This window comes from Vulpes lagopus, chromosome 23 (assembly GCF_018345385.1).
Source record: "Vulpes lagopus strain Blue_001 chromosome 23, ASM1834538v1, whole genome shotgun sequence".
NCBI lineage: Eukaryota > Metazoa > Chordata > Mammalia > Carnivora > Canidae > Vulpes > Vulpes lagopus.
In genome coordinates, this window is record NC_054846.1 from 37,478,210 (window position 1) to 37,500,359 (window position 22,150).

Genomic DNA, 22,150 nt, shown 5'->3' on the forward strand with positions numbered 1-22,150 from the left:
GAAAACATGTTGTTATTACAGGTTATTATTTTAACATATAGTATTTTGAGATTATCCCAAATAGAGTTATGATATTTTATTAATTTACACTAATTATGCACATATTTTAAAGTGCCTTTTACTGAGGACCAGTATCTACAACATTTTTCTGTAACTTTAAACACATTTCTTACCACAAGCTGAACTCTTCCACCATTAAGTACATCTGGGTCTAACTCAGGCAAGAAGTGATTGCTGCATAATGACAAAAACCAAAAATTATATTATTATATAAATGTAGAGGAAGAATATGAAAGAAATGCCCAGTGAAGGTTTGGGAGAAATGAGTAATCTACAAAATGGAAATAATAGTGTTATTAAATTAGAGTATAGGCAAAGATACATACAAATTTACCTTTCCATAGTCATTTGAAAATTCAATTTAACATAAAATTTAAATTTCTAAATAATATTCAAAACCACTGTTCCTTACCAAACAGAATACCAAGAGCAAAAATTTGAAACTACCAATGACAGTTAATAAATGATAGAACATATGAATATTTTACTTACATTTACTCATATATCTTGTTTTATGAGAAAAGCAAAGCTTCCTTTTTTTTTATAAAGATTTTATTTATTTATTTATTCATGAGAGACACAGAGAGAGGCGGAAACATAGGCAGAGGGAGAAGCAGGCTCCCCAAACGGAGCCTGATGCGGGGACTCGATCCCGATCCCAGAACTGGGATCACGCCCTGAGCCAAAGGCAGATAGACGCCCAAGCCCTGAGCCACCCAGGGGTCCCCAAAGCAAAGCTCCCTATTTTAAAATACCTATAGTGTGCCAAACATTATACTAATGCTCACCATTAATTTCTGTTTAAAACTAGAACATTGACATTTAGCTTTTCATCTGTTCTTGAAAATACGTTTTCTTAAAACATCGCCACTTACTCTTTTATGTATTTTCAGAAGAGAAAGTACATGAACAATTGCCTGTTGCATCATATGTTTAAATCCAACTTATTTAAGTGTAAGGGATATTGTTAAAGTTTTAGGTATATCTAAAATACATCCTGAAACAATTTGCTTATATTTTTCACGTTATCTATCCTAATGCTTTTAAATCCCTGAGCAAGACCTTTTATATTTGGTTAAGATAGATGGTAAACTATGGTTATATTATATTTGTTTATAGTTCTAAGGATGTCATTTGATGAATTACACTAAATTGACTCATACAAACATAAAAGAAATTTGTGCTTGTATTAATTCGAATACTTAGTAAAATTAAAAAAGTTCTCAAATGTTGACTGCTTTATTCCTACTTTCTTTGCTCACAATGAAAAAGGACAAAATAATCCAAATTATAAAGTGTTGTTTCAATTTCACTTTCAGTCTTCACTTCCTTTTCCATATTTTTAAAGAAATTACATGGGTAGAATTGACCACATATGAAAGTGTACATTTATTTATATCATAAAAAATTTCATATTTTACATATCTTAACTGGCTTGTAAATTGTCTTAACCCTTATAATCACAGGATTTTATTTGTTAGACATTTAAAACATTTCCAAAGCATTACCTACATTTAGATTCAATATTGATTTATATATTTAGTGTTTATAACAGCATTTTTAAAATTATTTTGTGGACATATGCAGCTAAAACGAGTCTCAAAAATTTATATCAAAAATATTATTGTCTTTGGACTTCCATTTCCCTAAAACTTTGGTTCAATAGTTATGCATATATATGCTTTTTATCACATTGCTATGGGCTGAATTTGTTTCATCGGAATTGATAATGTTTATGTTCTAACTCTCAATACCACATAATGTGATGTATTTGAAATAAAGCCTTGAAAGAGGTAATTAAAGTAAAATGAGGTCATATGGGTAGGCTCTAATCCAAGATGACCAGTGTCCTTATAAGGACAGGAGATTAAAAAATAGGCAACAGAGATGGAAGGATGATTGTGTGAGGGCACAGGAGAAGGTGGCTATTTGCAAACCATGAAGACACTCCTCCAAAGACACCAAACTTGCTGACTCCTTGATCTTGAGCTTGTAGTCTCCAGAACTGTGAGAAAATACATCTCCACTGTTTAATCTATGGTATTTTGTTATGGTGGACATGGCAAACTAATACATACATTAGTGTAACAAAAATTAATTGATTACCTATTAGATTCGAGCTGCCTTGTTTGTTACTAAAGGATATAAATATTTAATATCCTCAAACTTGTGAGCTCACCTCCATCTTGTAAGATAGATAGATAAGATATTATCATTTCACTATAAAGGAGAGGAAACTGAAGCATGGAGACATCATTGGAAATTATTAATACATGACTGGTAAAATGGCAGTACCAGTGTTGAATTATAATTTTAACTGGCAAATGTTAATGATAGACATGATACAAAATATAATATAACCATCAATACATATGATATTTATAAACAGTTAATGGATACCATGCATTTTACTTTATAAAGAAGAATCATTTCTGTGGTTCATCTGTTGGTAGTAAGCATTACAGAAACAGAATTCTCAAACACTTTAGGGTGAAAAATATAAAGAGTGATTACATCTATTCTATAGAAGAGGCCTTTTATAACCTGGCAACGGGTGTATTGGCCTTTAGCTATAAAGTCATGTTTGTTTTAGCACAATGAACCTAGGTTTCACTTTTCAAGATGTGTTTACAATGCAAAAATCTAATTTAAAGGAAATGACCTCACCATTTCATATCTCTGGAATTAGTTGTTTCACGAATCCCAACCTGTGTGTGAAGCCATTGGTATGTGTATTCTTTACTCCTTTCTAATTTTTCATTTGTAGTGGCATCCTTGTAGGTAAGTTCTTCTTCCTTACCTGGGGAAAAATATGGGTTACTTAAGGAGATCAAAAGGCTAGGCAAACAATTTTATCAAAAGAAAGAAAAAAAGACTAATTCATGGAAGCTTAAATGTCTGTAAGAAAAAAGTCAGTCACTTATAGATTAAGTAATTTTTCTGCTTGTGTTTCAAACTAATCTATTTTGAAAAATAAAAAAAGGTTCAATGTGGGGGGTCCCTGGGTGGCTCAGCGGTTGAGCTCCTGCATTCAGCCCAGGGCGTGATCCTGGAGTCCTGGAATCGAGTCCCACATCGGGCTCCCTGCATGGAGTCTGCTTCTTCCTCTGCCTGTGTTTCTGCCTCTCATTTGCTCAGCGGTTGCTGAGCCATCCAGGGATCCCCTGTTCAGGCTTATTTTAAAGTCCAGCTGTTCTTACACTAATCTTATACAATAGAATTCATAAATTATATTAAGGATATTTGAAACATAGTCTTAATCCTGTATATGAAACCAAGCTTGGTTTGTGTAAGCTAATCAAGTATTTTAAGCTAGGAATAAAATTATATAAGGTTTAGGGAACTTGTGGCTCATGCCATAGTAGCTATTTCAAAAAAGGAGGTGGGGAAGCCTACCAATATAAATGGATATGGGGAATACGCAAGAGGAGAAATACAAGGGAAGAATACAAGTAACAAATATGAGTAAAAAAAAAAAAAAAGGAAAAAAGAAAATTAAAAATCCAACTCTTATATTTAAATGTAAAATTTATACATTTGCATAATAAAAATCCAACCCTATATTTAAATTTACGCATTTTTATAAATTTTTAAAAAAATATATGTTACTACTATGACAATGCCATGCATTTCAGAATTACACCAAAGACCTGCTGTTTTCGAGCCTTCTTCCATGGACTAAATCTTTTGTGGAACCATTATCAGGTTTAGGGACTTACTGGCTTTGTTGGATTGATTGACAGTACCCTGGAGAAAGGTACCTCTTGAAAACTAACTCATGATAATCCAACTAACGAGAATCCTACAATTTAAAACCTAATGTTTAAAATATTAATTTATTAATTCTTTCACTATAGATCTTTGTGCACAGAAACGTCACCTTATATTTGCAAATTGTTTGGAAAACAAATGAAGCATGGTGCAAGGCCTACTTTGAACACTTGGTGCATGTACTACACACAATCATACATATACAGACATGGTTAGCATTTGTCATTCTGCACATGTTGGGCATGATACATCTACCATGCACAACTTTTCCCTTAAAAACTGCTGCTGAAATTAGTGAAATGACTTTAGTTCAAAGAGACACTGTAGCCAGTTCTTAGGAAAGCTAAAAAGCAGGATAAAGCAGGATGTTTATTTCCCTAGACTCCATGTTAACTTGGCAAAGTTAACTTGCTGTCACTTCTCATGCCAGGTTGTGTTTCAAAACAGCCCCAGCCCTTGCACCCTGAGCTTAAGCCGACCCCTCCAAAGAGCAGATATATTTGGAGGAACAATTGCTTCACATGCGAGGACTGACCACGGAATCCTAAGTGGCTGTAGAGTATACAGAAACTAGAAGAAAGACTTTAAAAAAGGGAACCTTTGGAATTGCCACTTCCAGTTACTGCACAGCATTAAATCTTTTCTCTGGCAGAGTCCCAGCCTTTTATCAGCTTTTCTTGGTTGACCAGACCAGATGTTGCACCCACAAATGCAGTGACAGAAACTAGTGAGGACTCAGTGACCATCGATAATCAACTGAGCCCATAGCTAGAATCTTATCTACTCTTGATATGTAGAGAACCCTTTGTGATCCTTTTGTAATTATACTTTTAGCTAAAAATAAAAATTATCTGTGTCTTTCTCTTTTTAAAAATAATGGCAGATCATTCCAATAGTCACTTGTTAAAGTACTCATTTTGGAAAGTTTTCCTCAGCTCTACAATAGCACTCCATAAACCTTAAGTGGTTTTACATCAGAGTTCAGCTAAGAATTCCTGAGTAAAGACGAGAGATTTCACTGTAAGGGTCCAGTTCATATTAACTATTTTAACCCTAAGGCATAGATTGGTAGATTGGCGTGTGCTCAGTGTAATAAACAACAAGCATACTGGTGAAGTTGGCTGGATGTACTTGAAGATACTGTAATTTACATACTGAAGAAATTGATTCTGTGTTGGCTAAACCATTTCGAGATTACTCCTGTCATTGAGAAGAAAAAAATGTTAACCCTTTTACACTCACAGAGGAAGTTCTGTTTTTAGCATCTCACATAGGAAGAATAATGGTGATTTGAATTATTTAATGGACCCTTGTCATTAGTTAGGCTGTCGAGTAAAACCTTTCAGTTGTAGAAGAGGCATCTTTCTGCCTGCAGAACTCAAAATGCTTTGCTTGCTATCCTTTCATATTTTTCTGGGTCTTGCTTCATGAATTTATATATCATAACCTAAGAAAAAAAGGTCTTTCCTTTGATTCCTGCTGTCCCCTCGTTACTGCTGTCTGCACATGCTCCTTTCCCTCGAAACACAAATGTGAGTAATTTTATTTAAACAAATTGTTAAACGTTTTTTTTAATATAAAGGAATACATTCTTATTATAGATAATTTAGAAAATACAAAAAAGTAAAAAGTAAAAAAAAATCCATGAAAGTTCCACTATACAAAGATAACCACTGGAATATTTTTAAGGCATTTCCTCATAGTTCTTTTTTTAATAGATTTTTTTGTTTACATAAAATTGTATGTATTCTATACATCCGACATTTCTGTATTATAACAAATGCATTCTAGGTAATGGAAATCTCATCCTAAACATAATTTTAGGGGTTATACACTATGATGTACCAACTTGTTGCATGATAAGTTTCTAATGATCTATTTAATTGATTTGTTTTTCAGGTGGAATTAAAGATAACATCTTTAAAACTATGAATATTTTGAGGAGCTCTATATTGTCAAATAGCTGTAATAGCTTTCATCAATTTACCACAGACTATATGAGATTACTCATTTCACTGAGTCCTTGGTCAACACTGGGATATAAAATATTTTAAAGTTCTTGATAATATGACAAAAATATTGTCTAATATGGTCTTAATTTATACATCTTTACTGCTAGTAAGATTGAATGTTATTCCACAATTACTAATTAATTATAAATCAAATAGTGTAAAATACTTTCTTGTTCTCCCCAGTTCTGCTGGATCCTAGTATTTCCCTTTCTGCTTTTAAATGGTCATTTGTAATTCTTTATCTGTTATCACTGGTGCAAATATTTTCTCTTGGCTATTGTTTGATTTTAGTTTCTAGTGTACTTTCCAAAGGAGCAACTTTCTCAGCATACCAATTTATTTGTTAAATATCTTTTAAACTACAAGTCATTTTCCCCTCATAATTTTTAGGTTCATGTCTCCCAATTCAATAAATTCATATAAAATAAGATACAAGTTTTCAGGGACAAATTCTATAGTCTTTTAATACCTTCCCTTTCACTCTAAAAGATGTTGGTTAACAAAATTCTTTTAAGAGAATTCTATTCCTTGTTTCTATTTCTTCATTTTCCATTCCCACCTTAATTTATTGCAATCTGATTTTGTCAAATTGAAATGGATGTTACTAAGAACTAACAAACATATTTATTTCATCTTAATTGACCTCTCCACTGAATTCAACTACAGAGGCCATTTCTTTTGTCCCTTTTCTGCAGGATGTTGAATCAACCTTGACTACTCACGCCTTAAAGTACCCACATCTAATCAGAAGATAGATCTAGTCTACCTGCTGGGTATCTCACTAATAACTGGCTCCTCCTTTCTATCCCCACTACCCATTTCACTTCAGGCTCCATTTTGAGCAGGAGTGAGTAGGCTTGTATGTGGTGATGTAAGTCCAAAGGTATCTTTCTGACCTATCACAGTGGAAGAGGCACCCCTTCTCCTAAGCACAGTGTCTTCAACTCTGCTCTGGATCCCAACCCTTTCATATAATCCAGGATCTTGTATCCATCAATATTTTCTTTTCTTCCATATTTCCAGCATCTGTCAAAAATGGCTCTTACCTTCCCCTCTAGCTGCTCTTTTCTCTCCTTCTGTAATCAGATACACTTCTTGAAATAATAGATAAAGACCAGTCCTTGTTGATTTATTACAATTCATGTTTCAGCTCACTGCAAGATACTTCTTGACACCATTTCACTGGAACTGTTCACACCAAGATCACTAACATTGCAAAATCGTTGGAACTTTTTGAAGTTATTATCTTATTGACTCCTCTATAATATTATACACTGTTGTGCATTCCTCCCCTCTTAAAAGTCTTATTTCCTTTAGATTTTGTTTCGTTACTCTCCTTGTTTTTTCTCTGACCTTTTGCCTAAACCCCAATCTCCTTCAAGGGCTCCTCTTTCCTTGACATCCCTTCTAATCTCAGGATTCTTCTCTGGGGTTCAATCCTGGCCCGATTCACTCTTTCCTGTATAGGATATTCATTCAAGTTCTTCAATCACTTTCATTATCTCCTTTTGAAACATGTATCCACCCAAAGCTTTGCCACTTAAGACACCCTACAGATAATTTAAACTGAGTATGTAAAAAAGCTGAACTCCTGTATTATCTTACTTTTCCTAAGGTCCCATAGTGATACTACCTTTGTCAATGTATAAGACAGAAACTAGAGTCTTCTACTGAACCAGCATTCATCCTTATTCTACAACTGCAAATTTTGCATCCTAAATTCTTTTCAATCTCAAATTTCCTGGATTTTTGTTGTTGCTATTTTATTTCATGCTACCATCATTTCTTCTGAATTACTGTAAGACCCCTCTCACTGGTCTTTTTTTCTTTTCCTTTCTTTTCTTTTCCCTTTGGTCTTGCTCCTGTGTACATATCTCCATACTGCAAATGGCCTTGTTGAAATACAAATTCAATTGCACTGCTTCATAGGTTAAACTCATGGTTCATCAGTGCCTTTGGATAATGTTTTTTTTTTTTTCTTTTCCTTTGCATGGCATACAAGCCATGCATATACCTTCTGACACATCCATTAGATTCTTGCCTCAGTCATTCAAATATGTCAGAATTACTCAGAACGGTCTTTTTTGGCTGTAGACCTATGCTTCAGATTACTTACTTTGCCAATGTTTTTATTTTTTTATTTTTATTTTTTTTTGCTTCATGTCTTCAGGTCTCAGTTTAGAGATTACATTCTTTGAGGTAAGTCCTTGATCTTTCAACACTGCATTCCTTATTCAAATTAAGTTGGTGATGTCTTCCAAAGGTTCCTATAGACAGTCCATAATAGCATTTATTACATTTTACTTTATTCATGTGTCAGTTTTGCCTACTATATATAATCTCTTTAAGGATTGCACAGTAGGATGGTGCTTAATAATTTTGTGAAATAATGGAATAATTGTCATAGTTGCTTAATGATCTGTCAGTGCCCTGACAAATGTAGAGCTGGAATTTAGATTTTCAGTATGTAGACAAACCTATGCATTGTGGAGGATACTACATTCCTTTACATAATCAACTTAATCATTATGATAGAAACTTCACCTCTGAAAGTCATAACTAATTTGGGATAAAAATTGACAACCAAAGAAGGCAAATTAAAAAACAAAATAGAAAACTACTCCATCATATAAGGCTACTTTATAAAATGTCCACAGTGTATGAAATCCTGGAGGAAAGCAGTTCAGCTTTAAGAAGTTCACTGAAAGAAATGCAGTCTTTTTTGAAATTAATGGAAATATTCTTTTCTTCATGAAAAACAAAATAAGTGTTCATTAAACCCATATGCTTCAAATAAATGTTTTCTAAATTTTCAGTATAGCATAAATATCCTACACAGAGGGAGATTAAGATTCAATTATCATTTGGGACACACACAAAAAGCTAATTATTTATATTTTAAATACATATGGCAACTTTCCCATGACTATTTTCTTTTCCCTTAATGGCCTTTCTTAGTAATATAATAAAAACGTATTCTTGGTTTCATGGATAGAGATGAGTTCATCTCTTTACCAAAAGCTTTTGGAGGACATAGTTGCATGATGAGCAAAATACTATGTGCAATGGAAATATTTTTGGTAACGTTGATAAATGGCTGATTCTACATATCTCATGCTGGAAACGCTAAAAATATGTTTCCATTTTAAAGTATAAGTGGTCTGTACATGTTTATTAAAGGAATTATTGCATCATACTTCACAAATAAAGCACAAATAAAATTGGAGTTTGGCATAAATGTTATACTAACAGAATTTTAAATTCATTAACATCTGTATAAATACTTGTTGATAGGGTGTTTATGGCTTCTTCCTTAACCAATCCAATCTGTTGTTGTAAAGTAGACAGCATTGGCATGAAACCAGTAACTCTAAGATCCATTTGTGTGCGACAAGCAACATTCCTATTCTTTTAAAATATATTTAAATATATATGTAATTGATCACTAAGGAAAATGACTTCATGAATAAAGGATTGTTGTTGCCAAACGTTAAAAACAGAAATTTTGGGAATAGAGCCAAAGCTGTATGTAAGGGTCAAAGGCTAACTGCAGTACTGATCACTCCTTTACATATTTCACTATATTTTATGGGAGGGAAGCTAAAAAAAAAGTACTAGAATGAAAAATACTTGGTAGTTTCTGACATTTAAATTAATTTTCAAAATCTGTCTGTTTGGGGGTTGGGTGGTACATAAAGTAGACGAATGACCTTTAGGAAAGCAAAGGAAAAGTCTTTTGTATTCAACTCATATATATAATTCTACCCGAAATGATATGTTTTGCCATTTGTATTGGTCAGTTGAATTTAATCTCCTCAATAACCTTATAGTGGAGTACAAACACTACATAAAGTGTGGTTCTTTAGTTTCTTCTGTGAGAACCACGTTAAGTCAAGACAATTGCAGGTTGTTAAAGTCATATTGTCATGTGTATTAGTCATATTAATGTATAATGTGTCTCCAAGTTTGCTATTAACTAGGGCCAGGACTAGGGTTAAGTGAAGTGGGGAAATGAAATACTTTACAAAATTTACACAAAATTTAAGGGGTGACAAAAATCTCAGGAATCAGGCGAATAATATTTGAATGTAATATTTTAAAATAAAAGTTCATGCAAAAATCCATGATAAACACAATATAAAAGTTTTAAGTGACAGGATCAGTAAAGTGCTATGCCAAGCTGTATTAGAACCTGAGGTAAGGGAAATATCAGTAATACTGATCCTTCACAGTCAAGGCATTGGTAGATTTACTTTTTCCTAAATAATAATAAGTGTTAATAGGATATTATTTTTAGAACTACCCAGTAGCCATTGTCTAAGATTGTTTTCTACATTTCCAATCACTCTGACACACTACTTAATTTTTTCACTAGAAAAGCCCCTGGAATTGTGACATATGAGAAATTAATTATAGGATAAATTAATTCAGTCTATATAGGAGAGTCTACACCTTAGTCATCTATCTGTTTAGGATCTATCTTGCACGTAATTAGTTGGCTTTTTTTAACTTGTGTAATTTTGGGGAAATTATCTATCTTCTCTCTACCTCGTTTTTTTTCTCTTTTTTTCTCTTAAAATGTCTAGAATAATTCCAAACCCCAGAACACATATAATGCCTAACATATAGTAAGAATTTTTTAAAAGATTTTATTTATTCATGAGAGACAGCGAAAGGCAGAGACATAGACAGAGGGAGAAGCAGGCTCCTTGTGGGGAGCCTGATACTGGACTCGATCCAACCCCGGGATCACAACCTGAACCTAAGGCAGATGCTCAACCACTGAGTCACCCAGGCGCCCCTATAGTAAGGATTTAATAAGTATAGCCATTTTGCTATTTTTAAAATTAAATGAGCTCTATTATGCATAGCCTTAATGCTATCTCAGTTGCCTTGGACCAAGACTTAGCTATTCTGGAGGTGAGACTATCTGTAGGAATCTCTAAACACAGGCCAAGATCAAGGTTCCAGGGGGTCACTGGAAAGATCCCAAGAGTAACCACAAAACTAGACAGAACAATTTTCTGGGAGAGTCCAGGAAGTCTTCGTTCAAAGAATTCTAAATCTATAACAGGTATTTTTAAAAATGTATTTTATTTCATAATATATGAGGATTTCTGTGTGTCTTTAATAAAGAAAAGTTAATTTCCAAAAGATAACAAGGATACAGAGTCCTAATTGATTTCAAGTTATTTCAAATAATTTTTAGCAATTGCTCAGTAATAACCATGAAGGAGGGTCCATTGACATGATTCTCTCCTGTTTCACTCTCTCAATTTAATTACTCTTGGAAAATATTCCCCTATCCAATCTAGACTCCCTCAGGGAGTGTTAATATAGTAGGTCATCCAAACTAGGGCCCACCCAATAGAATGGAGAGGCTGATGATGTAAGTAGGTTGGCTTTCAAAATAACATGATCATAGTGCCCATATAAGTATTACTGCCACCTGTGTTTTGTTTGTTTGTTTGTGTAGTTGGACTTCAGGTTCTTGCTATATTTAAAAGCTTTTGCTCTGGTAAAAAGACATCTCTAATTCTACTCATTTATGTATATTTATTAATTGAGGGCCAAGTATACAGGTGATTTCCTTTATTAATTTTATTTCAAAAGAAGTTAGTAAGTGGTATTATATTGATACACTAATGATAGAGGCTTGATGGATCCAATTAAGCATTTTTGGTATCATTGCAATCATTGTTTTTATAGCAACAAGACAACAATACTTATCACACGTTTATACATTCATAATACATTTCCCATTGACTATTAATTTTCTGCCTCTGATGATTTCTCTACCTGTCAAGAATACAGATATACTTCTGTCACAGACCCGGCTGGTATCACATAAAATACTGAATATATTTTAAATTTTGTTTGTGTTATAAAACCAATAGTAAGCATAAATAATTTTCTTTCACAGTTTTTTTAGGAGGGTGGGAAGGGCAGAGGAAGAGGGAGACTCAAGCCGGCTCCACACCCAGCATGGAGCCCAACTCCAGGCTTGATTTCACAACCTGAGATCATGACCTGAGCTGAAATCAAGAGTCTTTGCTTAACAGACTGTGCCACCCAGGTGATCTTCTTTCATAATTTGACAAACATATTAGAGATCAATAAACCTGGTCCCAAACTTATTGTTTTCCATGGGTAATCATTTAAATGAGTATTCCTATAGATTGAAGATTTTAGAGTTTTCTAAGTGTATACTTTATTAATGCAGACTTTTTCATTATATTTTGTTTAGAAAGATTTTAATCTTATGTAGCAGAAGTTCATTTGTAAGTGAATCAGGGCCTCCATTCATTGATTCCACTTTTAATTGAAAAGATAGGTAAAAGTATTATTGAACTACTTATACTCTAGTGAGGAAAAAAGTAAAGACAGGCATTACCAGTCTTCCCCACAAAATTAATTTTGGCTTTAAACTAATTATATACATGATTTGGGGAAGCTTTTTTTTTTTTTTTTGGAGGGGAAGTAAGGGACGGGGTTTGGAACTGGATGGGACTTTAATTGGTCAAGTCACTTTGCTTATCAGAGATAATTTTGTCATTCATCAACATTAGAAAAGAAAGAAATATATGGAACACTTTATGAATTTGCATGTCATCCTTGTTCAAGGCCATGCTAATTTTCTCTATATGTTTCAATTTTAGTATATGTTTTGCCAGGTGAGCACTAAAAGCTCTTTTTATCATTTTTATTTTGTTGTGATATATACAATGTATACAAAATGTTGCATATAGCAGGCATTTACAATTTCTAGATTTATAAGATTATGTTACATAATTTATGCATAAATTGTTTAAAATTATATAAATAAGAATATAAATATATATTCCATGTGACCTCTGATCATTAAAAAAAATAGAACACTGCTTGTATATGAGAAGTCCTGCTCCAAAGTCTCTTCTTTTAGGGATAACCACTATGCTAAAGTTTATGACTTTCTTGGTTTCCTTTATAATTTTTACTACCAATATATTAAGCAAGCTTTGCTTGCTACAATTCTGAAGGTATTCTTTTCTTTTAAGATTTTTAAATTTATTTATTCATGAGAGACAGAGAGACAGAGAGAGAGAAAAAGAGAGAGGCAGAGACACGGGAAGAGGGAGAAGCAGGCTCCATGCAGGGAGCCTGATGTGGGATTTGATCCTGGGACTCCAGGATCATACCCTGGGCCGAAGGCAGGTACTAAACTGCTGAGCCACCCAGGGATCCCCTGTAGGTATTCTTTTTTGTTCATTTGTTCAATATTGTTTGTGAGATTCATCTATGTTGCTGTGTATAGATGCAGTTCATTACTTTCCAACACCATACTATATTCTACTGTATGATGTATTACAGTTTATCCATTCCATTGTTGTTGGACACATGGGCTGTTTCCAACTTTGGACTATTAAGAAAAACACAACTCTGACTATCCTTGTACAAGTTCCCGTAGGGCAAGCATTTAGGAATGTAATTGAAGGATCATATGAAATGTGTATCTTCAAGCCCACCGCATGTAAAAGTGCTTTCCAAATGGTTGTACCAGATTGTATTTCAATCAGCAAAATATAAGTCTTATTGGCTATTTATTTTCTAACAGTTTTGTTAGGGTTTTTTTTTTTTTTTACTTTGCAGATTTAATTTGTATTTCACTGCTATAAAATAGATTAGACCTCTTTTTATATGTTCACAAATTATGTGGATTTCTTCTTTTGTGAAAAATATGTTAAAGCTTCTTGTTTATTTTGCCTATTAGGCTATTTGACTTTAAGGAATTATTTATATATCCTGGATATGAGAACTTTGTTGGTTATATGTTTGGCAAATACCTTCTCCATCTCTGTGGATTATTATTTCACTACTATTATGACATTTTTGGATTTAGATATATTCTTAATTTTAATGGAAATATATATATCAAGATGACCAGTACTTTTAAAGAAATAATTCCATATCCAATGTTATATTCTTTCACATTGTCTTCCGTGTTATGCTTTTGCTTCTTACATTTAGGTCTTTAATGTGAATATAATAATTTTTTTAAGTATAGATAATGGTTTAAGTAAGATTTATTGAAAGTCTACCAATTTCCCACTGATTTAGAATACTGTCTTACAATATCAATTAAGCATATATGCATGGGCCTCCATCAGTTGTCGTTTTCTATACTATTTTACTTTACCTACCTTATCTGATCCTAGAATTACTAACCATCCCATCCTATCTCATCTCATCCATCCCATTCCATCCATACCATTCAATACCATACCACACCACAATATATTCACTGTCTCATTTGTGTCAGCTCTATAATATGTTTATTAATAATAGATTATGGCATTTGACAAGTTCTCCCAATTTATTCATCCTTGTTGAGTGTCTTCTGGCTACTTGCAGATTTTGATTTTCTATACAAATTTTAGATTCTGCTTGTCAGTGCCCAGAAACACCTCTTGTTTCATTGAGATTTCATAGTATCCACTGCTAATTTTGGAATAATTTAAATCCTTGAAATTTAGTCTTTCAATTCATAAATTTATTTATAGTTTTTCTTTAACATTCTTGATAGTGTTTTACAATTTCCCTGATAAAGTCTTGCACATTTTTTGTAGACACACTCTTTGGTACATGATTTTAAAAATACTTTCACATCTATATCCATTCATCAGAAAATGGACATTTGGGAGAGAGGGAAATAAGCCATAAGTGAGTCTCAGTGACAGAGAACAAACTGAGGTGGGTGGGAAATGGATATTAAAGGCGGCACTTGTGATGAGCACTGAGTGTTGTACGTAAGTGATGATTCACTGAATTTTACCCCAGAAACCAATATCACACTGTATATTAACTAACAAAATTAAAATAAAAAAAAAACTGTCACAGGTCTAATTTTTTTTTTCCTTCTTTGTTTCTTGCCTCTAATGTTAGGTTTAAGATGAAAGTTAAGGTTAGTTTTGGTATCATATTTTTCTAGGAAATGATCATCTAAATTTTCAAATGTACTTCCAGAGGGTTTTTCACAATATTCTCTTACTATATACAGTTTTAGTCTGTATATTTTGTCATCCTGCCTCATTTTAATTTCTGATACTGGTTATTTGTGCTTTCTCTTTGGTTTTCATAATCAGACTTGCCAGGAATCCAAAAAATTTCCTTCAAAAACTTATCTTTATTGATGAATTGTTTTACTTTAACATTTTTCATTAGCTATTTCTTTTATATACAATCATAGTTTTATTACTCAGTTGTTTTTAAAAATATTTATGATTTTTGACTCACGAATTTTTCAGATGTTTCCTAATTTCCAAGAAAATAAAGATTATCTAGTTATCTTCATTTATCATTCATTTATAGTTTATTAGCATTATGTTCAGAAAACCTACTGCACATGACTTCAATCCTCAAGTAGTTTTTGAAATCTGATTTAAGACTAGGATAAGTTAAAGTTTTGGAAATGTCTTATGTGTGCTTGAAGGTCATGTGCATCCCCTGGTCATTGTTCTATATGTGTCCTTTAAGCAAATGTTATTAAATTGATTTATCGAACCATGTCTTTATTGAGTTTTTGAGTGCCTGTCCTATAAATTACTAAGAAAAATATAATAAAGTTCTCAATATAATTTGGAATTTTTGACTTCTCTTTGGTACTTCCTTAATCTTTGTCTTATATTACTTGAAAAATAATAACATTCCATTTTTAGAGCATTTTTAGGTTTAAAACAAAATTTGAAGATATAGAGATTTCTCTACATACTCTCTTCCTTTACATTTTTAAAGTCTCTCCCATTTCCACTCCCCACCACAGTGGTACATTTGTTACAATCTATGAGTTGTCTTCTCATTCTCTTTATGTTGTCTTCAGCAGAACACAAATTTTTAAGTTTATTGAGGTTCAATTTACCAATTATTTCTTTCATGCATTGTGCCACTGGTGTTGTGTCTAAAAAGTCATAGCTATGCCCAAGGTCACCTAGATCTAGATTTCCTTCTATGTTATAGTTGAGTCTTAGGATTTTGCATTTTACATTTAGCTTTGTGATCCATTTTGAATTAAATTTTGTGAGTTGGGGATCCCTGGGTGGTGCAGCAGTTTGGCGCCTGCCTTTGGCCCAGGGCGCGATCCTGGAGACCCGGGATCGAATCCCACGTCAGGCTCCCGGTGCATGGAGCCTGCTTCTCCCTCTGCCTATGTCTCTGCCTCTCTCTCTCTCTGCCTCTCTCTCTCTCTCTCTCTCTGTCTCTCTGTGTGACTATCATTAAAAAAAAATTTTTTTTGTGAGTTGTATACTGTCTGTCTGTGTCTATATTCATTTTTCCTCAAATATGTGTCGGTCCTCTTGTTCTAGCACCATTTATTGAAAAGATAGTCTTTGCTCTGTTATATTATCTTCTCTCCTTTGTCAAGGATCAGTTGACCATATTTGTGTGGGTCTATTTCTGGGCTGTCTATATTCCGTTCCATCAACCTGTTTGTTTATTCTCTTGCCAATACCACACTGTTTTGGTTACTGTAGGCTTATAGTAAATCTTGAAGAATTGTCAGATCTCTAAATTTGTCCTTTTCCTTCAATATTGTGTTGGCTATCATGGGTATTTTGCCTCTTTATATAAATTTTAGAATCAGTTTGTTAATATCCACAAAATGACTTGCTGGGATTTCATTTAATCTATAGATCAAATTAAGAAGCACTGAAATCTTGCCAATATTGCATTTTTCTATCCATGAACGTAGAATATTTATAAATTTATTGCATTCTTTATTTCATGAAAGTTTTGTAGTAGCTTTTCTCTTATAGATCTTATACATATTTTGTTAGATTTATACCTAAGCATTTAATTTGGGGGTGGCAATGTAAATGGTTTTGCATTTTTAACTTCAAATTTTACTTGTTCATTACTAATATATAGAAAAAAGATTGGATCTTGTATATTAACCCTACATCCTGAAACTTTGCTATAATTACTTTAGTTTCAGAAGTTTTCTTGTTGGTTCTTTCAAATTTTCTATATAGATAATCATATAATCTGAAAACCAAAAAAATTCATATCTTTCTATTCTGTATGCCTTTTATTTCCTTTTCTTGTATATTACATCATTAGGATTTCCAGTACAAGGTTGAAAAAAAGTGGTCAGAGGCAATTCCCTGTTTTGTAACTTATCTTAGTGGGAAAGCTTTGAACTTCTTACCATTTACAATGATGTTAACTGTAGGGTTGTTGTAGAAATTCTTTATCAAAGAAGTTCCCCTCTATTCCTGGTTTATTGAATTTTTATCATGAATGGTGGGTTTTGTGAAATGCTTTTTTTCTTCGATAGATATCATGTGAGTTGACTTTTCTAACCTGTTGATGTGATGGACACACTAATTTTTGACTTCTTTAAAAGATTTTTTATTTATTTGAGAGAGCGAGTGAGAGTGAGAGAGCAGGAGCAGGGGAAGGAGGAAGGGCAAAGAGAGAAATGAACTCTCTGATGAGCAGGGAGCCCAATGTGGGGCTCAATCTCAGGACCTCAGGATCATGACCTGAGCCAAAGGCAGATGCTTAACTGATTAAGCTACTGATGTGCCCCATGATTTTTGAATGTTTAATCAGCTTTACATACATGGGATAAATCCCAGTTGTTCATTATGTAATATAATGTGTATAATTCTCTTTGTAAATTGTTGGGATTTGATTTGCTAATATTTTATTGAGTATTTTCTGTATCATGTTATTAAAAGTCTGTAGTTTTCTTGTATAGTCTTTGTCTTTCTTTAGCATTAGGTTAATTCTGGCCTTACAGAATGAATTAGAAAATATTCCTTCTGCTTCTATCCTTCAAAAGAGATTATAGAGAATTTGTATAACTTATTTCTCAAAGGTTTGATAGGATCCACCTTTTGGGCCTGGCATTTTCCATTTTAGAAGGGGATTACTTTTTGACTCAATTTTATTTAATAGATTTAATTTCTTCCTTAATTCTTTTTTTTTCTTTTGCTAACTTTTGATTTAATTTACTCTACTTTTTCAAGTTTACTAAGGTAGAAACTTAGATGACTGATTTTACATCTTTCTTTCTTTATAATACATGCACTTTGGCTATAAATTTCCCTCTAAACACATATTTTTCTGCATTTCACACATTTTATAAATAGTGTTTTCATTTCATTTTCATTGAATTCAAAAGTTCCATTAAGTTCAAAATATATATATTTTTAATTTCTCATAGTTTAGTAATGCTTTAATTTCCTCCTAAAGCCTGCTTTTCCTTACATTAATATGAGGATGCCAGCTTTCTGGTATCTGGACTATTTTTCCTATCTTTTTGCTTTCAAACGTATTGCACCTTTAGAATTTAAGTCTGGCCCTTGAATTAAAAAAAATCTAGAATTTTTATCTGTTATTTAACTATTTACATGTAACATAAGTATCAGTATATTTGAATTTGTATACACACAATACACACACACACACATATATATATGTATATATATATATATATATATATATGATTTGAGTGTGTATATTTTGTGCTTTCTATTTGCCTGGATACACTATGATCTTTTCTTTCATTCTTTTTTTTTTCTTTTCTTTTCTTTCTTTCTTTCTTTCTTTCTTTCTTTCTTTCTTTCTCTTTCTTTCTTTCTTTCTTTTCTTTTTTTTTAGGGAGAGAGGTGGGGGAAGCGCAGAAGGAGAGAGAGGGAATATTAATCAGGCTCCATGGCCAGAGTAGAGCCCGATGAGGGGCTTAATCTCATGACCCTGAGATCATGACCTGAGCCAAAATAAAGATTTGGATGCTTAACTGACTGAGATACCCAGGCAATCCAATACACACTAGTTTTTTCTTTACTTTCTTGGCTTTGTTTTGGATTGAGTGCTTCTTTTTTTTATTGTTCTGTTTTGTTTTTTTTTCCTTCTAGTGTGGAGATAACATTGTTTGCATGTATTCATTTTAGTTTTTACCCAGGATATCAAAATACATGTGATTAACACAATCTAAAATTAACCAATTTCCTCCTCCTCCTAGGGAATATAAGAATCATAGAATATTTTATCTCAATTTAACTCCATTTTAACTTATTATATAAATATTTATCTGATTTTACTTGTGACATTTAATTTCACTAGATGTGATTATTGCTATTCATACTGTCCATTTGCTTGATTTTAACCACATATTTTCTATTTTTTATTTTTTTCTATCTTCTTGCCACATGGATCTTTCATCTGGGATTTTCTTGTGAAAAGGACTGTCTCTTTAAATAAGTTTCTTTAGTAAGTGTCTACTAGTAGCAAACTCAGTTTTTCTCAATATGAAAATGTCTGTGGTGAGATCTGCTGGGAAGATGGAGGAGATGAAGGACCCTAAACTCAACTCCTCCCATGGATACAACTAGATAATACCCATAATCAATGTAAAAACCCAGAAAATCACCCAAAGACTGACAGAACAAACTCCAAAACTAAAGGCAGGGAAGAGGCCACATCAAAGAAGGAAGGAAAAGTGAAGACACAGTGAGAGGGAAACAGACTTTGGATGTCCCCAGTAGGGAGGGAGTTGGTGGTGTGGAGAAAGATGGAAAACAGGCTCTCAGACTCTCACACCAGGGAGCCAACAAACAGGGAAGACAAATCTCCATAATATTTGCCTTTGAAAGTGAGAGGGGCTGAATTTTGAGAGTTCTTAAAACCAATGGGACTTAAAGCTTTGAATTAAAAAAAATCTGTTTGTCTCTGTTCTAGGAGAATACAGTCTGAGTGGAGCCTCCACACTTAAAGAGACAGCATGACAAACAGCCCTGAATCCAATCATGAATTGGGCAAAAGACATGAAGAGAAATCTCACAGAGGAAGACATAGACATGGCCAACATGCACATGAGAAAATGGTCTGCATCACTTGCCATCAGGGAAATACAAATCAAAACCACAATGAGATACCACCTCACACCAGTGAGAATGGGGAAAATTAACAAGGCAGGAAACCACAAATGTTGGAGAGGATGCAGAGAAAAGGGAACCCTCTTACACTGTTGGTGGGAATGTGAACTGGTGCAGCCACTCTGGAAAACTTTGTGGAGGTTCCTCAAAGAGTTAAAAATAGACCTGCCCTATGACCCAGCAATTACACTGTCGGGGATTTACCCCAAAGATACAGATGCAATGAAACGCCAGGACACCTGCACCCCGATGTTTCTAGCAGCAATGTCCCCAATAGTCAAACTGTGGAAGGAGCCTCGGTGTCCAACGAAAGATGAATGGATAAAGAAGATGAGGTCTGTGTATACAAAGGAATATTACTCAGCTATTAGAAATGACAAATACCCACCATTTGCTTCGATGTGGATGGAACTGGAGGGTATTATGCTGAGTGAAGTAAGTCAATCAGAGAAGGACAAACAGTATATGTTCTCATTCATTTGGGAAATATAAATAATAGTGAAAGGGAATATAAGGGAAGGGAGAAGAAATGTGTGGGAAATATCAGAAAAGGAGACAGAACATAAAGACTCCTAACTCTGGGAAACGAACTAGGGGTGGTGGAAGGGGAGGAGGGCGGGGGGTGGGGGTGAATGGGTGACGGGCACTGGGGGGGCACTTGACGGGATGAGCACTGGGTGTTATTCTGTATGTTGGCAAATTGAACACCAATAAAAAATAAATTTATTATATATATTAAAAAAAAAAAAAAACAAACAGCCCTTGCGGTTACGGTGTTGACCCAGCATTTGAAAAAGACCAGGGGCTGATGGGAGGGAGAGTGAGTTGCTCATCTCAAAGTGTGGCTCAAAAAGACAAGAATCCTAGGGAGACCCCTCCAGGAACAAAGGAGCTAGAAGGTGTAACATCCCTCCCCAACCCCTCCAGGATAAACAACAGCTACCTGTGAGAACTGGCATGGTTCCAACACTCAGTACCTAACTTGCCTTCCCCTATGCTTAAGTAGATCACCCTTCCCAGTCATGCTCTCCTGAGTCCCAGTGCTGCAGGTCTCTCCTTCAGAAGACCAGTGCAAACCCTGTCAACACCACATAACCCTGACCCACAATGTTGTGCAGGACCTCAGTTCCAGAGGTGGCAGGGGCAGATCTTTCACAGGCAGATGACCACATACCTTGCTGGCCATAAGAGGCAAAATGAGCCACTGTAGGTGACTGGATTAAAGGAAAAAGAGGCCAAGATTCAACAGAAGAATACATTCAACACACAAAGGAGACATTCCCTGCAGCACCAGGCCCTGGTGCAGGGCACTATAGGACCTCTTCTTCATAAGCGTATTATCAGTAAGAGCAAGAGAAGTAGTTGACTTTCCTAATACACAGAAATAGACACAAAAAATCAGACAAAATGAGAAGACAGGGAAACTTCTCTTGAATGAAAGAACAGTACCAAACCACATCCAGAGACCAAATCAAAATGGATATAAGTAGTATGCCTAATAGGGAACTTAAAGTAATGATTATAAAGATACTCATTGGACTGGAGAGAAGAGTGGATGGCATAAGTGAATCCCTTAACATAGAGATTTAAAAAAAGAATCAGAGATGAAAAACATGCTAAATGAAATTAAAAATATACTTGATGAAATAAATAGCAGCCTTGATGAAACAAAGGAATGAACTAATGACCTGGAAGACAGAGTAATGAAAAGTAACAAAGCTGAGCAAAGGAGTGGAAAGAATATTATGCAAATTGAGAATAGTCTTAGGGAACTCAATGACTCCATCAAGTATAATAATATCTGAATTTTTGGGATCTCAGCAGAAGAGAGAGATAAGGGAGTAGAAAATTTTTTTGAAGAAATAATAGTTGAGAATCTCCCTAATCTGGGAAAGGAAACAGATATCTGGGGGAGTAGAAAATTTTTTTTGAAGAAATAATAGTTGAGAATCTCCCTAATCTGGGAAAGGAAACAGATATCTGGGGGATCAGGCACAGAGATCCCCCAGAAATACAACCAAAGGAGGGCCACACCAAAACACATAGAAATTAAAATGGCAAAAAGTAGTGATAAAGAAAAAAATGTAAAAGCAGCAAGAAAAAAGAAGACAGTTAAATATAAGGGGAAACCGCACGAGGTGAAGGTGATAAGTAGATTTTTCAGTAGAAACTGCTGGCCAGAAGAAAGTGACATGATATATTCAAAGTGCTGAAAGCAAAAAATCTAAGGCAAGAATATTCTATCCAGCAAGTCTATCATTTAGAATAGAAGGAGAGGTAAAGATTTTCTTATGCAAACAAGAACAAGAAGTTCATGACACCTAACAAGAAATATTAAAGGAGACCCTGAATAGAAAGGAAGACTGTGAGAGTATGAAAAATAAAAAG

General features: G+C 34.0%; 1 protein-coding gene and 1 non-coding gene across 2 annotated transcripts in view; both read right to left on the reverse strand.

Annotated features, from left to right (window-relative positions):
• Positions 1-22,150, reverse strand: part of LRRIQ1 (leucine rich repeats and IQ motif containing 1) — a 197,397-nt gene that overhangs the window by 10,935 nt on the left and 164,312 nt on the right. Inside the window, exons 23-24 of the mRNA XM_041738854.1 lie at positions 2,728-2,855; positions 174-234 (exon numbers count right to left, since the gene is read on the reverse strand). Of these exons, the coding sequence (XP_041594788.1) occupies positions 174-234; positions 2,728-2,855 (189 nt within the window). The remainder of the gene's footprint in view (positions 1-173; positions 235-2,727; positions 2,856-22,150) is intronic.
• Positions 12,422-12,525, reverse strand: LOC121481746. The gene has a single exon (XR_005985403.1). It is a non-coding gene; the product is annotated as a U6 spliceosomal RNA (small nuclear RNA).